Here is a 16,171-nt window from a genome sequence, read left to right as displayed (position 1 = left end):
CATCACTCAAACGCAGTAATTTTCAATTACCAATGCCATTGTAGAAATTCATGATGCCCCCCCGTGTTGAAAAAGGCTTCATGTAATTCATGAATGAATGAGTGCTCATGATTTTATACATATGTTTCAAATTACTAGTCATTTCTTTAGAAGTAAAACTTTTTAAATGAGGAAAAAAAATTACAGAGTGAACCTTCATCTTGTGAAATGTACAGATAAAACACAGTAACCTATTCAATGTGTTTTTTTTATAAGACAACCCCCTTGTGTAACTTATGAGCATGCTCATATCATTAGCATGTTAAAACTATGCTAATCCAGTTGCAACACAGTGCTAAAACAATAATAAAAAAAAAGCTGCAGAGATGTGTTTAGACAGCAAAGATAAAGTAGTAGCATTGTGTTTAGGGAATATGGTACTAATTCTGTTGCGCTCTTTAAAAGACCAGCTAGTTCTAATTTCAGTACATTGTGTCTTGGGGCCGGTTTTAATATATCTCAAGTACTTTTACAGGCGAAACATGACTGCAATTAGATGGGCTAAATTAGCAACGGCATTATATGTAACCTCTTATACCTAGGGATTTGTCATTTTTTTCAAGTCCTAATACAGAAAATATTGTTACTAGTCTTTATGTTTTGTCTATACATTTTTATTTTTTATGTAATGTTTTATGTAACATTTTACATAATTCAGTGTTAATCTGGGTAGTTGATGTGAAATACTTTTGGTAAATTGACACCTTCTGCGGTGACATGCTCTGATCCATCTTAAACTATTTTAAACAGCTTTTTTCTCATTCTTATGCATTAAAGAAAAAGTTTACCCAAAAATGAAAAATCACCCTCATGCCATCCCAGATGTGTATGACTTTCTTTACTTTTTCAACACAAAAAAATATTTTAAGAAGAATATCTTAGCTCTGTAAGTCCATACAATGCGAGTGAATGGTGACCAGAACTTTGAAGCTCCAAAAAGCGCATAATGGCAGCATAAATGTATTCCGTAAGACTCCTGTGGTGAAATCTATATCTTCTGAAGCGATATGATAAGTGTGGGTAAGAAACAGATCAATATTTAAGTCCTTTTTTACTATAAATTCTCCTCCCTGTCCAGTAGGTGGTGATATACACAAATAATGTGAATCACCAAAAACAAAAGCAGAAGAATGTGAAAGTGAAAGTGGAGATTTCTAGTAAAAAGGACTTAAATATTGATCTGCACCTATATTCTGTTGAGCTACTGGGCAACTTAATCACACTTGAACAAGTGTGAAAATCTAGATGGTTATGTAATGCAAATAAGTCTTCCGCTGTTGTAAAAGTATTTAGATGTCATAAGATAGCATTGTGTGAGGAAAAGAGCAAAAAGTAAATGTTTATGAACTGATAATCTGCCTTTTTACTCGTGATTTGTGTGGAAAGTGAATTAAAGTAATTGTTGTTGTAGTGCCTCTAGTGTTCATTTCACCAGGAAAGTGTCGTGATACGTACAACGAGCCACGTAAAAATGTACGTATAGTTATGTGATACTATGAGACCAGGTTGATTTATTATCATGCATGCAGCTTATATGACCTCATATTAATTGAGTGAGTTCATGGAATATTTGTGCTTTTAAAAACTAATTTATCATGTTGCAGGACAGTTTAAAATGAACTAGTCAAGGCAAAAAGGTGAATAAAAATGGTAAACTTAAAAGAAGCATCACAGAAACTAAAATATACACGTTTCCTTATATGTTGATTTTAAAATAAGTTCATGGACTACCCATCTGTATTTATAAAATAGACCTACAAATTTAAATGGCTACAGATGGCTAGTTTTCACACAGGCATCAAAAGCAGTTTAGCCCAAACGAACAGCAACATCTGGTACACAATACACAATGAGTCATTTAATTTCCTGCATAATTTATGCTGTTTTTATGAGGCTATACTTGTGTACACACTGTCATTTTTTGAGCACAAACTAACTTTGCCTCAATTTCTCATTCCTGCAGGTACTATTTTGTAGTGGAGGAAGACAACACTCCTCTGTTAGTGACAGTGACACCATGCGATGCTCCCCTCGAGTGGAGACTGACATTGCAGGAGCTCCCAGAGGAACGCAGTGGAGAAGGATCAGGTATTCAAATTAAATCTCCCAATCAATGTTGCAACTCTGCAGTAATCTAAGACCTGTTTTCCATGTTCTAAACTATTATTAGAAAAACTGCTCTTAAATCTGTGGAACAAAGGAACATCTCCCATAACAATTCAATACAGTTTAAGGATTAAAGTAGACAGTGGTATCTCCATTTCCATTTCTCTCCACAGGATTAAACCTAATTAGAATTAGGAATCATTCTCATAGAGGATTTGGGATTCCTTTCAAGTTTAGACTGAGTTGTAAAATAACCTGAAAGGATAAAAAAAAAAATATATATGTAAATAGGAATAATTGTAACTGTGGTTATAATGTAGAAATTCCTGGTAAATCATTGGGCTCTGTTCCAAAACCTAGTGAGCTGCCTACACAGGCAGCATTTTATGGCTTCTTAGGCACATTTCAGGCACGAAGTCTGTTCCAAAAGGTAGGCTGCATAATTATACTGCCTTTTAAAATATCTCATTTTGGCCAAATTCACTGTACAGTATGTGTCTTTCACAGAGAAAGCAATCCCAGTAAAAAAATCAATTCAAGATGGCAGACAAAGTGATTAAGTGTTGATAAGAAATACAATAAAAGTAGTGATACAATGTTTAAAAAAAAAAAAAACTTAATTAAAATACACTATTTTACCCAATATGTATGTATGCTGTGTATTTTCATGCTTATTAGAGTGTCAAGTCATTAGCTAGGCAACATGCTAACAAAAAACTTGAATTTAATTGTGAGTCAAGTCTCCCATGCGCTTCTTGTGAGGAACACATTTTGTATACAGATATGCTTTGTAGGGCATTTCCAAATTGGTCACCTATGAGGTTCCATTTAAGTTAATATGCTGCTTTAGACAGCTGACTTTGTGGGAACAGAGCCTTGGAGCTCTCCTGAAGTTCTCAAAATGATTGAACTAAAAACATAGAGCAGTCAAAATGTATGTCCCACAGATGTCCCCATGGACAGTTTTATGCAAAAAATAGCTCTAATTTGAAAAAGCTGAAAAAATAAGCATGGCCACAGGTAAATAAGTGTTTTCTGTGAAGACGTGGAGCATGTCTAGTGCAGTTCAGTGCTTTCCAGTGTGGTCAATCATTCGCTCAGTCTGTGTGTGTTTGGGAGCATGTGTGAATTTGGGCTCAATGTGACTGCACCTGGCGAGCTAATGGACTGCATCTGATGTCTGCAGTCTAAAAAGCTAGGCATCAAGAACAAAAAAGAGAAAAATGGAGTGAAGCACCAAACCTGTCGAGAACATGTCCAGTTCACATTTATCCCAAAAGAAAAAAAAAATATTTACAATTTTTTTATCTTTATTTTATTTTTTATTTTTTTAAAGGGTAAAATCTGACCTGGACGTGTTTTCATGTGATTTGCCCATAGTGCTGTAGACTTCCTCCCACTGTTTTCGTCAACTCTGTGTATGTTTCAAGCAAAGAAGGTCGTGATCAGCGCTCGTCTTCAAAGCTTCGATTAGTTTTCTCTGTCAGCTGTGCTCTCCCCTTATTTCCTTCTCTGTCCTTTTATTTTTCTATTTTCTTCACTCTTCCCCATCACCTTCGCAATCTCTACAACTCTCATTTTCCATCTGGACAGTATTTAATACAATAAATCAATAAAGTTCCTTAAAACACCCTTGTATTTCACTCCAGACACATGCAGCAGTGTAGCGGTTACAGTTAAAGTGCATCTGACCACGTGTGTGAAACCAAATGTATAGAACAGAATAATTTGTGTCACAGCAGAACATGTCCATGTGCAAGCTCACATAAAGACATAAGGGTCTCCCTGCGAGACATCGAGGGTCTCTGATCATCTCTGACTTTCTGAGGGCTGTAATAACTCCCAGACATTGTGTTTCCCTCTTCCTCTCTGTCTGTGTCCCAGTACAGCTGTCTCACTGATGAAACACAGAGACCCCCATCATTCACTAATGCACCGTTGGGTTTTACTCAAAGGGTCCTGATTTGTTACAAAATACACCATGTAATGATGGCCGCTGTTCGGCTAACAATTTGACTTGGCTGCAATTTGAAATCCTGAAAGACAAATCAGTTATTGATAGATGATTGCCACCTTCAGGCTCATTTCTTCACTCATTCACAAGCACACACAAGAAATCACAAGACTTAGTTTAATATCATAATTTTTTTTGTACTAGACAGCAGTAAGAATAAATAGAGAGCAAATGGAGACTTTGCTGATGAAAAGACCAGCTTAGACTAGATAGTGCTTGTAAGTGCTGGTTTGATGCTTGTCTAGCTGGTGGTGTAGTATAATTTAGCTTGCCAGCAAGATTTAGTTGGAAAGGCTAGTTGACCAGCATGGTCTGGTGATGCTGGTTGACCAAGGAAGTCTTGCTAGTTAAACTAGTCAAAAAGCCTTGTTGGAACACCAGCACACCAGCATCCCATTCTTTTAACAAGATACCAAAGTCGTAAATCAAAAGTCAGATTTTAAAATGAAACATTTCACTTCTATTTCTCCCATGAAACCCAAACTGTGAAAGAAGAGGGATATGGAAGGGTAGTTTCTGTTGTTTTTTGAACTGTACAGTGGTGACAGTAAATATAGGCTGTACATACACACAAGTCTTTCCCTATGTTTTCTGAATATATCCACTGGAAGCCTGTCTTTGAGTGCAACACATGTTCATTTAGTTCTCTGGTTGACAAACATAATATTATGCTTTTGCACCCAGCTGAAAAGAGACGGCTTGGAGAGAAACTCTGGGACAGTGAAGCCACAAGGCGTCTCTGTTTAGCTTAGGGTTCCTGGGGAAAGCAGAGAGAAAGTCGCCCTCTGATGTACAAGGCTATTTGGATAGAAAACACTGCGGCTAGCGGGCGAGTGGCTATCTGTCCATGCGGAGCAGGTAGCTCAGAATGACCTCATTAGGATCAACACATTTTACGATGGTTTTTCCGTTAAGATGGAAATTGCTTCTTCTTTTTCCACTGGTGCTAATTGGGGTGTGGGGAGGAAGTGGAAAATAAACAACAAGATGAGAGGATTTTGAGTGGTGGGGGAAATGTGTCATTATGTGGCCGTTAATGTTAAATTTCAACGTCACTGATGTTCAGAGAGAGCTTTATATCCATTTGTTCAACAGTTTATGTGGCTTACGCTTGCATGTGGTTTAAACAACTCATCATTCAAAATGTGCATTTGTAAATAGCACCATGCAGTTGTACCCCTACAAAAGGGGCCTTGTTTTTTATGTTTGTGGTCTGTTCTGTGGGCACACACATTTCCTTTGGTCTTTTGATTTTCTGAGCTTGTTGCCCAAGTAGGGTTTGAAACCAACTGGCTCTTATTCAGAACGGGCTCCATTTAAAAAAAAAAACTGAAACTGAATGATTGCTATGACTTTCGGTTCTGTTAATGGTTCTTGAACATCATTTGCATTTCATATTACTAAATATTTCTTCCTCAAAAGTACAAAATAAGTGTTAATGGAATCATTAAGGGATCAGCATTGTTAATGGGGCTTCAACAACTCTTACGTCAGCTTTGCCGAATATATTCAACTCTATGGAGTGAAAAGTTATCTGTCAAGCATTGTAACACGGCGCTTAAAATGTCAAAATCTGACCCTGTTGCTACTGACCTTTCAAAGCACCAGCCAATAATTAATGGACAATTCAGATAACTTATCATTACTCGGGCGCTGCCAACAAAATTAAAATAAAATCAAAACAAGACGTTCTCTACAGCGCTTGCATGTGGAGGTCAAAGCACCGCTTGATGCTGGGGTTAAACAGTGTGTTGTTGCCCTAATGCAAATCATGTGGAAGCCCCTTAAGAGGAATCAGAATCTGAGCCAGAATCAAATCACTTATGGTTCCTTTCCCTATTCCCAAGGTCTAATTTGGTAAATCTTTGTGTTTTGTGTGACTCAGGTGAGCCAGAACCTCTGGAGCAGCAGAAACAGCAAGTCACAGTCAGTGAAGGTACCGAACTCTTCACCTACAAAGGAAATGACGTAGAGTCATTCATCGCCACCAGCTCTCCTTCGGGCTTGTACCAGCTAGAAATCCTCTCCACAGAAAAGGACAGCAACTTCAAGATCTATGCTACCACAACTCCTGAGTCCGACCAGCCCTACCCAGATCTGCCTTACGACCCCAGAGTTGACGTCACTGCGCTGGGTCGTACCACTGTCACGTTAGCTTGGAAACCCACCCCTACAGGCTCTATAATGGGCCAACCGATCCAGTACTGTGTGGTTATTAACAAGGAGCATAACTTCAAGAGTTTGTGTGCGGCAGAAGCCAAAATGAGCTTGGATGATCCCTTCATTACCATTCCAAAACCAGGCCGGGACTTTAGCCCCTTTGACTTTGCTCATTTTGGTTTCATCCCATCTGATAATGATTTTAGTAAGGATCACTCCCTTACCACCAACCGAGCTCTGAGCAATAAGATGAGTCGCACATACATCCCTAAGTCCAAGGTTTTAGACATTCAGAAGATCTGCATTGGCAATAAGAACATTTATACAGTGTCGGACCTAAAACCTGACACGCAATACTACTTTGATGTATTTGCCATGAACATGGGCACCAATATGAGCACTGCATATGTGGGTACCTTTGCCCGCACCACAGAGGAAGCCAAGCAAAAAACTGTGGAACTCAAGGATGGGAAAGTATTCAATGTCTTCATCAAAAGAAAGGCCAGTAAATTCCTTCGTTTTGCACCAGTGTCCTCTCATCAGCGCGTCACACTCTTCCTCCATGCCTGTCTGGATGCAGTTCAAGTTCAGGTGCGCCGTGATGGGAAGCTTGTTCTATCTCAGAACGTTGAGGGTGTTGGTCTGTTCCAACTCCGTGGCAAGCCCAAAGCCAAGTACCTGATTCGTCTGCGAGGGTCCCGCAAGGGTGCTTCCACTTTGAAAGTGCTTGCCAGCACCCGTGCCGGAGGCAAGCAACCTTTCCCCGCCCTACCTGAGGATACCCGCATAAAGGCTTTCGATAAGTTGCGTACCTGCTCCTCCGTCACAGTGGCTTGGCTTGGCAGTCAGGAGCGCAATAAGTACTGCGTTTACCGACGCGAAGTCTCCGAAAGTTATGGCGAAGAGCATCGACGCCGTGAACAGAACCAGTGCGCTGGACCGGAGAGCCGACGCAAGTCCGAGAAGGTGCTTTGCAAATACTTCCATAGCGCCAACCTGCAAAAGGCCGTCACCACGGAGACCATAACAGGCCTCGAAGCGGGAAAGAGCTACCTCCTGGATGTTTATGTGGTGGGACACAGTGGCCACTCAGTCAAATACCAGAGTAAATTGGTGAAAACAAGGAAGTACTGTTAAAAAACAGAGAGACTCCGAAGCATAGACTCTGCACAGAAGTAAATATATTATATATATAATGAGAAACAAAGAAGTTTATTTAACTCGAAGTGATATTCTACTAAGGAGAGTTTTGCAGACTGACTACTCGCGCACAATGCTAATGCTAACGACGCATGTGTCGCAATTTCTGAACTGCTTGTAGAGTGCGATATCAACCTCTGTATTTATGTTTACATTACCGAGTCTGGCGCTCTCAGACGACCTTAGGCACCTGAAGGTTTGTTCTCAGGGGGTGCCATCGCTGTTGCCATGGAAATGGGTGTTTCGAGAAGTCGCAGTTCTCTTTTGGCCACTGCATGCACCATTTGTCTGCCATATGTCTATGTTTTTCTGTTTGAACATTTTTGTTTTTACGCCAGCCATCGCAGAGGTAGCTCAGTGACTCTTTCTCTCCACTCTCCTGTCCTGTCTTCAACACACAGTTTAGAAGATTTTTTTTAAATTATTTTAATTTTTTATTTTTAACTGTTATTTTTGATTATTGACAGTAATTATTAGTGATAAAAAAGTGTTTTAAATCTATATGAATGTTGACATTGTTGAAGCGTTTCCCCACTGTCAGTTTGTGTGTGTATAACCTCAGTTTGTGAATCTGGTGTGTGTAAATGTGTTTCATCTCTGTGTCTCATGTACAGATTTTCTCTGCCAATATTCATGTACATAAAACACTAAATATAGACATCTGTAATCCCAGTTGTGCTGTGTTTCTCTGCCAGTATAATGTGCAATCTGGACAGTATCACATCCTTGAATGAATGACTGAAGGTGTGTGTTTTTGTGATGCAGTAGAGAAAAGATGTTTATACCATCAGAGTCATAGCCTAGTGGTTTGTGATCTGACACATTTAGCTGTGGTCATATGGGTGATGTGAGTTTGAGTCTGGCTTGCAACATTTACCAATTATACCCCTCAATCTTCTACCCATAATTTCCTGTCATATCTACACTATTACTATTAAAGGGTATTTCAGCACTGGTCATTCACACCTCAGTTTTGAAAAAGTTGTGGAAAATTGTGGAAATTTGGGAGCGATTTCATTGTGGAGCCACCTAAGGCTGTTCACTCTCAAAAATAATGTGAAGATGCATAGAGAAACAAATGTCATATCTGTTTCCTTTAAACCATTCACAACTCTGAAAACATCTATGTCACATTCAGTGATGTTCAACTTCAGTTTTAAACCTGGAAAAATTAAATAACTTCAAGTAAACTTTTCCTTTAAAAGTAAAAGTACCAACGACTTTCCCCTAAATATACAGTACTATATAAAAAAAAAATACATGCTATCATTGTCTTCATTGTATTTCATCATGTGCTACATGTACCTCTGTACATACATATATATGTTGAGTTATATAAAGAGAGTTATATAGTAATATTGTGTTCATTATCTTCTACAGTTTTATAAAAGTCAGGGATAACCTGATTCAAAATTATTCAGTACTTTTGCACCTGAAATCAGAGATGTTTTTTGTATTAAGCAAATTTGCTCAGAATGTACAAAAATGACCTTCTCACAAACATCTTGCTGTCAATCTAGTGTCTGTCATGAGGAGTTCTGTGTCTTCTCGACAGCCTGTCAATCACTACAGATATGGCAGAAGTTCACATGGCTTACATTAGTCTCATTGCTGCCCTATAATATGGGGAATAATGTGGAAGCGCATTGGGAACTGTGGGGATGGTTAGAGAATTCCATGGCTGGCCCTGTACAGAGAAGCTAATGAGAACAGTCAAGGGAGTGTGTGTGTGTGTGTGTGTGTGTGTTTGTGTGTACAGGTTTTACTGTATAGTAAAACCTGAGATCACCTACGTTGTGAGGACCAGCCAGCGGTCCTTACAAGGGAAATGGCATATTAAATTATGTTTTTTTGAAAATGTTAAAATGCAAAAAGGTTTCTCTGAGGGTTAGGTTTAGGGGTAGGGCTAGGGTTAGGGGATATAATCTATAGTTTGTACAGTATAAAAATCATTATGTCTATGGAGGGTCCTCATAAGGATAGCTAAACCAACATGTGTGTGTGTGTGTTTGTGTGTGTGTGTGCAGAGCTCATTTAAAGGTGGTCAGGTGGAGACTGAATGTGTTTTTAATAAAACTACAATTCCCTTGATCCTAAGTCAGTTATAAGCAGAGGTGGCCAATGTATTCAGAAGTATTTCTACATTTACATTTACATTTATTCATTTGGCAGACGCTTTTATCCAAAGCGACTTACAAAAGAGAAAGTGAATCATCTTAAGGAGACAGTGGAACGAAAAGTGCCATATTACAAAGTTTCACTAGCATCAGAATAGTAGTATTCAAAACAGAGTAAAGTGCAACAAGATTTTTTTTTTTTTTTTTTTTTTTGTGACTGGTTAAGTGCTCATGGAAAAGATGTGTTTTTAGCCGTTTTTTGAAGATAGAAAGTGAGTCAGCTTCACGGATGGAGTTGGGAAGGTCATTCCACCAACGTGATACGATGAAGCCGAAAGTCCGGGAAAGTGTTTTGGTGCCTCTTTGTGTTGGTACAACAAGGCGACGTTCCTTAGCCGACCACAGGCTTCTAGTGGGCGCGTAGCTCTGCATAAATTATTTTAGGTATGCTGGAGCAGACCCAGTGACTGTTCTGTATGCCAGCATCAGAGCCTTGAATTGTTTTATATAGTTTTATATATTGCCATCATTTTAATTTTATTACGTCATTCACAAAGCTCATTTGCATGTAAAAATAATCATTGGTGAATTTGTGCCAAATTTGCCATGAACTCTTGATTTTTTCAGATTAACATTTTTATCGGTTGCCACTCAAGCATGACACATAACAAAACAAAACATTAATGAACAGAGTCAACCATTATCCCCCTTAAACCCCATTATTCCCTCCCTCCCCCCAAATCCCCAACCCCACCCTGACTCATCCCCGTGGCCAAGCCCGAGTACACACGCAGATCAAAAAAATAAAAAATAAATAAATAAATATAAAATTAAAAAAAGAAAAAATAATAATAATAAACACATTTAAAACTATAAGTCCCTCTCCACTGCCCCTCTGCGAGAGCCCTCCAAAAATGCCAAATAGCTGCCCCACTTTTTTTCAAACAACTCCCGGTTGCCTAGCCTTCTATACGACACCTCCTCAAATGCCACCACCCTGCCCATCTCTGTGCACCACTCCTGAAATGAGGGCGATCCAGCCGACTTTCATCCCCTAAGGATGACCTGTCTGCCAATCATAACACTGGCTAGGACCCTATTTCTTATGTACTTATCCCCTATATTAATGACCGCCCCATCACCTAAAATACAGAGTCTGGGGTAAAATGAAATTTGAGTGCCCAATACGTCACACATAAAACTCTGAACCCTCAACCAAAATTCTTGGATCTTAACACACCTCCAAAATTCATGGGTTGTGTCCCCATCTTCTGATCGGCATCATGCATCCAGCATGTGGGTGTGTCTTTAAGACCAAGCCTATACAATCTAGAGGTGGTCCAATAGAATTGATGTAAAATCTTAAATTGCGTAAGGTGCACCCTTGCATCTCTAGATGTAGACTTGATGTTTTGAGAATCCTACCCCACACTCCCTCCTCCAATACCAAGTTTAAATCTTTCTCCCATAATCTCTTGAGAGAAGTTGAAGCTCTGTCCCCCAGACTCTGAATTAGCGGGGAGTAATACACTGATGCCTCATGACCTTATCCAAAAGCAGCATTCACCACTCCCAGAGTATCTGCTGCTTTAGGGGGTGTATGCTACTCCCAAAAATAGTACAAAGCAGGTGGCGCAGCTGTAAATACCTGAAGAATTGAGACCTGGGAATCCCAAAATGTTGAACCGTATTTTCAAAGGATCTCAACACTCCACTCTCATATAGGTCACTGAGCGTATTAACCTCCCTCACAATCCACTCTGTCCAGCAGAAAGGGGACTTATTAATACATAATTTTGGGTTCAGCCATATGCTTGAGGCAACATTTAAATAAAAGTCCGAATTAAACACTCTGGACACTTTTGTCCATACCGAGTGCAAATGCGAGATAACGGGGTGTAACTTAACTTCTCTGGTTAGTTTGATAGAAAGGCTTTACAATGGTGAAATAGGGGCAAAAACTGGTGAAAGCGACCAATGAGCCAAATGTCTGAGACCGAATGCATAATAATAAAACAAAATCTTGGGTTGGCCTAGCCCACCTTTGTCAATCGGCCTATGTAACATACTGAAATGTAAACTGGGACGTTTACCATTCCAAATGAAGGACTTCGCTATGCTATCAAATTGCTTGAAATAAGAGAGGGGGACACCTATAGGGAGAGACTGCAGCAGGTAGTTGAATTTTAATAACATTAACCTTCCCAATCATAGATAAATGTAATGAAGCCCACCTGCCCACATCGCTCAAAAACCTTTTTATTAAAGGGTCAAAACTCTAAATAAATCACACAAATTTGCTGGGAATAAAATACCCAAATACTTAATGCCCTGTTTAGGCCACTGGCAGGTGCCTGGCTGAAAAGCCATTACCAGGCAATACGCTGTCAGAGCCAAAGCTTTGGATTTAGACCAATTAACTCTGTATCCTGAGAACTTAGAAAAGGAATTAATAATTATGTGGAGGCAAGGCATAGATCTAGTAGGGTTGGAGACAAATAATAAAATATCATCTGCTTAAAGCAAAAGCTTATGTGCCACACCTCCTGCCACCATCCCTGGAAAATCATCCTCCTTTCTTATCACAGCTGCTAATGGTTCCATGGCAAGACAGAACAATAATGGGGAAAGAGGGCAACCCAGCCGGGTGCCCCTATCCAGAGTAAAATAATCTGAAATGAATCCATTTGTTTGTACCGCCGCTACCGGGTGTCTATAAAGTAACTTAATTCATCCAATAAAAGTATTCCCGAACCCGTACAATTCCAAAATCTTAAAAAGATAATTCCATTCTACCATATCAAACACCTTTTCGGCGTCAAGTGAGATGGCCGCGACCGGAGTCTGATCATTCCCTCATGAAACACTGACCACATGATATTGATGAAACGCCTAATGTTATCAGAAGAGCTACGACCCCAAATAAACCCCACCTGATCTATATGTATAAGAGATGTCATAACTTTACTTAATCGGTTAGCCAAAAATGTTGACAATATTTTAACATCTAGCTGGATCAGAGAAATTGTATGGTAACGCTTACACTCACTTGGAACTTTGTCCTTTTTAAGAATCAGACTGATCCGGGCTTGTGTCATGGTTGGCGGAAGCTTTCCATTCTTTAATGATTCTGTATAAACTTCTAGCAAAAGTGGAGCCAGTTTTGTAGCATAAGATATAAAAAATTCAGCAGCAAAGCCTGTAGGCAAGGCCTTAATTACCTCGCCAAGCTCCTCCAAGTTTATCTCAGAATCTATAGAATTTTTTTGCTCAGTCGTCAGTTTAGGAAGTTCTAATGGTTCCACAAAGTTTATAATATCTTCATCAGTAGAAGAAGATGTGGAACTATAGAGATCAAGATAGAATTCTTTAAAAGCATTATTAATATCAATGGCCAAGGTAAATATTTCACCACCAGCAGATTTCACTGAGGGAATGGTAGAAAAAGACTCTCTTTGTCCCCCTACTCAAAGTATGACTGTCTTGCCCTGAATAGCCAAAACTCTACCTTCCGTAACAAAATAGTATTATATCTGTATTTCAATCGGGTCAATTCTCTGAGGCCATTAAATGACATTCGGCACTTCAGCTCTGCCTCAGCACTTTTAATATTCCCTTCCAATTCCATGTGTTCTTGTGCTTTGGATTTTTTGGTGAATGAGGCATACTGTATGATCCGGCCCCTCAGAACCGCCTTAAGTGCCTCCCAAGCAAAGCCCACAGAGGATACTGAGGACCAGTTGGTCTCCATATAGACATTGATTTCAGCCTTTAGCATTTGTTGGAATTCGGGATTTTGCAAAAGGGATACATTAAAGCGCCAACTATATGATTTATTTTATGTGGCAACACCTCTAAACACACCAGGGAGTAATCTGAGACTAAAATGTTTCCAATTGAGAAATCAACAACAGATAAAATGAGGGACTTAGATATATATTAAAAAAAAAATCTATTCTAGAGTAATTCTTATGGACTGATGAAAAAAATGTATAGTCCCTACCAGATGGGTTCAAAAGTCTCCAAATATCTGTAAGACCAAGATTTTTACACATCCTGTGAAGCGTCACTGTTGCTCTAGGGGGCTTGCACACTTTTGCTTCACTATGATCAAGGAGTCCATCAATAGATTAAAGTGTACTCCCAATATTATATCATGAGGGGTGCCAGTGGCTTGCAACATCCCTTCAAGATCTATAAAAAAGCCCTGATCATCAAGGTTAGGTGCATAAATATTAGTCAAAATAAGACTTTGTCCCTGAATTTCAGCTAAAACAATAATGACTCTTCCTAATTTATCTTTACTCTATTTGAGACATTTGAATTGTAGATGTTTCCTTATCAGTGTAATTACTCCCCTGCTCTTACTCGAGCCAGCACTATAAAAAAAAATGCCCACCCTATATCTTTCCAAATTTTTCAGCTTCCTGCGGAGAAAGGTGCGTTTCTTGAAGAAACAATATATCATATTTCTTACGCTTAAGAAGAGAAATAACTTTTTATTAAAATTCCTTCTTTTTATGGGGTGCTCTAACCCATTCACATTCCACGTGGAGAGAGACAATCCACTCATATTAACATTTGAAGTTTTGACATATAAGAAAAAATAGATTGTGTTTCAAAGACAAGATTATAAAGACCACATTCCAACTTTAGTGCAACATTCAAACCTCAAACATCCCCTAGAACAAAAAAGTGTGCATTTACCCCACGTACGACAGCGCCAACTGGCATCCATCCCTCCAAACTCAAACAGTCCAAACACGCCTAAGAGAACCCCCGCGACAACCTTGCCATCGGATTGCTCAAGTCCGGTGTTTCAATAAAAATTTTGTGAGACAGAATTACACAGCAAAAGATAATCTATAAATAAACTCCAGCCAACAGGCAGAATAAACACAAAGAGCATGTATATTAATCCACAGTACTGTCCTTAAGGTGTGTTATTCTACAAAATAAACTCCAGCTGATAGGCGGAACCAGAACAAAGAGAGCGTGCAGATTCTTCAAACAGTCAAGGAAGGTTCAGTGAGCCAGTCCACTCGGCTGCAACATGAGTGCAAGTAAATGACTTACTGCAATGACTTTGTAAGAAATACTCCACAAAATAAACTTCAGCCGATAGGCGGCACCAGCACAAAAATAAACGCGCAGGTTGCTCAAACTATCAAGCGAATGTTCAGTGAGCCAGTCCACTCGGCTGCAACATGAGTGCAAGCAAATTACTTACTCACTCCAATGACTTTGCAAGAAATACTCCACAAAATAAACTGCAGCTGATAGGCGGACTAAGCACAAAGAGCATGTAGCTTCATCCACAAAACCATCCCGAAAGTGTGTTGCTCTACAAAATAAACTCCAGCCGCTAAGCAGAACCAGCACCAAAAGAGTGCGCAGATTCTTCAAACAGTCAAGCGAATGTTCAGTGTGTCAGTCCATTCGGCTGCAACTTGAGTACAACAAGATGACTTACTCACTCCATTGACTTTATGAAGGACATCGCTTGATGTGGGCATGTGAATGTTTTATGGCCATCCTTAGCATCTATTCTCAATTTGGCCGGGAATATCAGTGCAAAAGTGACCTTCTGGGAACAAGAAAATGCTGTGGTTCTTTCAAGAAAGCCTTCCTTTATTCCTCGCATAACACAAGATCTTTATGGGATGATCTCAGAGATTTGGCCAAAATTGATCGGGGCCTGTCTCCCTCCATGGATCGCCGAGCTAGAACCATGTGAGCTCGCTCAATTTACATCTTATGGCCTGCCATGTTGAGCAGACTCGGAAAGAGCCCATCCAGGAATTCCACCATATCCTGTCCCTCCACTCCCTCCGGGACTCCCATGATATGGACGCTATTCCGACAGCTACTGTTTTCCATGTCCTCAAACTTCTCCCAGACATGCTCCAAATCCACCTTGATTGCTAGCGGATTACCACATCACATCAGTGATAACCACATCAGTAAACTTTGCCTCCATGGCGGTGATCGATCGACCTATCACAGCAAGATCCTCCAAGTCAGCAACGATCTTCGTCAGCATTGCCGACATGTTCAGCATCTCCCGCCGCATTTCCCGCACCTCTGACCAAATCGACTTCCAGGCCTGTGGCCTGCTCAGGGGTGTCAGCTTGAGAACGTTAGCATCTTTTAATGTCTTCAGAGCCCGAGGATTTTGCATTTTTTTACATATTGTCCTCCTAGAACTGTTATGGAACAGAGTGTATCGAATCTTACCGGTTTATGTCATAAAAAGTATTAAAACTAGCAAAGTGCGCAGAGCTCGATGTTCTCACTTCCGATCCTTGCATGGCGTCCGATTATTCTGAACTCTTGATTTTTTAAAGGGTTCTTGGATTCAATTTTTCAAGCATTTCTACATTTGTTTAGCTTGTCTCAATACATTGTGGGTATTTCCTTATTCATGAAAGATGCATGTGATGCTTCCTCAGAATTTGGCCAAAAGTTTCTTAGAAATCAATATAATTACCGTTCAGTATAATGTAGCAGTTACAAGCACATCTTGCCTTAATGA

General features: G+C 39.7%; 1 protein-coding gene across 5 annotated transcripts in view; it reads left to right on the top strand.

The window, feature by feature from the left end:
* LOC127420036 (protein NDNF-like) overlaps positions 1-8,812 on the top strand; it is a 28,474-nt gene extending 19,662 nt beyond the window's left edge. For all 5 annotated transcript variants that reach the window (XM_051661972.1, XM_051661970.1, XM_051661973.1 and 2 more), the window contains 2 exons: positions 2,003-2,127; positions 6,045-8,812. In XM_051661972.1, coding sequence (XP_051517932.1) covers positions 2,003-2,127; positions 6,045-7,456 — 1,537 coding nt within the window. In that variant the 3' untranslated portion in view covers positions 7,457-8,812. The remainder of the gene's footprint in view (positions 1-2,002; positions 2,128-6,044) is intronic.
* Positions 8,813-16,171: the final 7,359 nt, after the last annotated feature.

This window comes from Myxocyprinus asiaticus, chromosome 29 (genome assembly GCF_019703515.2).
Source record: "Myxocyprinus asiaticus isolate MX2 ecotype Aquarium Trade chromosome 29, UBuf_Myxa_2, whole genome shotgun sequence".
NCBI classification, from domain to species: Eukaryota; Metazoa; Chordata; class Actinopteri; order Cypriniformes; family Catostomidae; genus Myxocyprinus; species Myxocyprinus asiaticus.
Note: the sequence above shows the minus strand (reverse complement) of the source record. Positions and strands in the feature narration are given on the sequence as shown.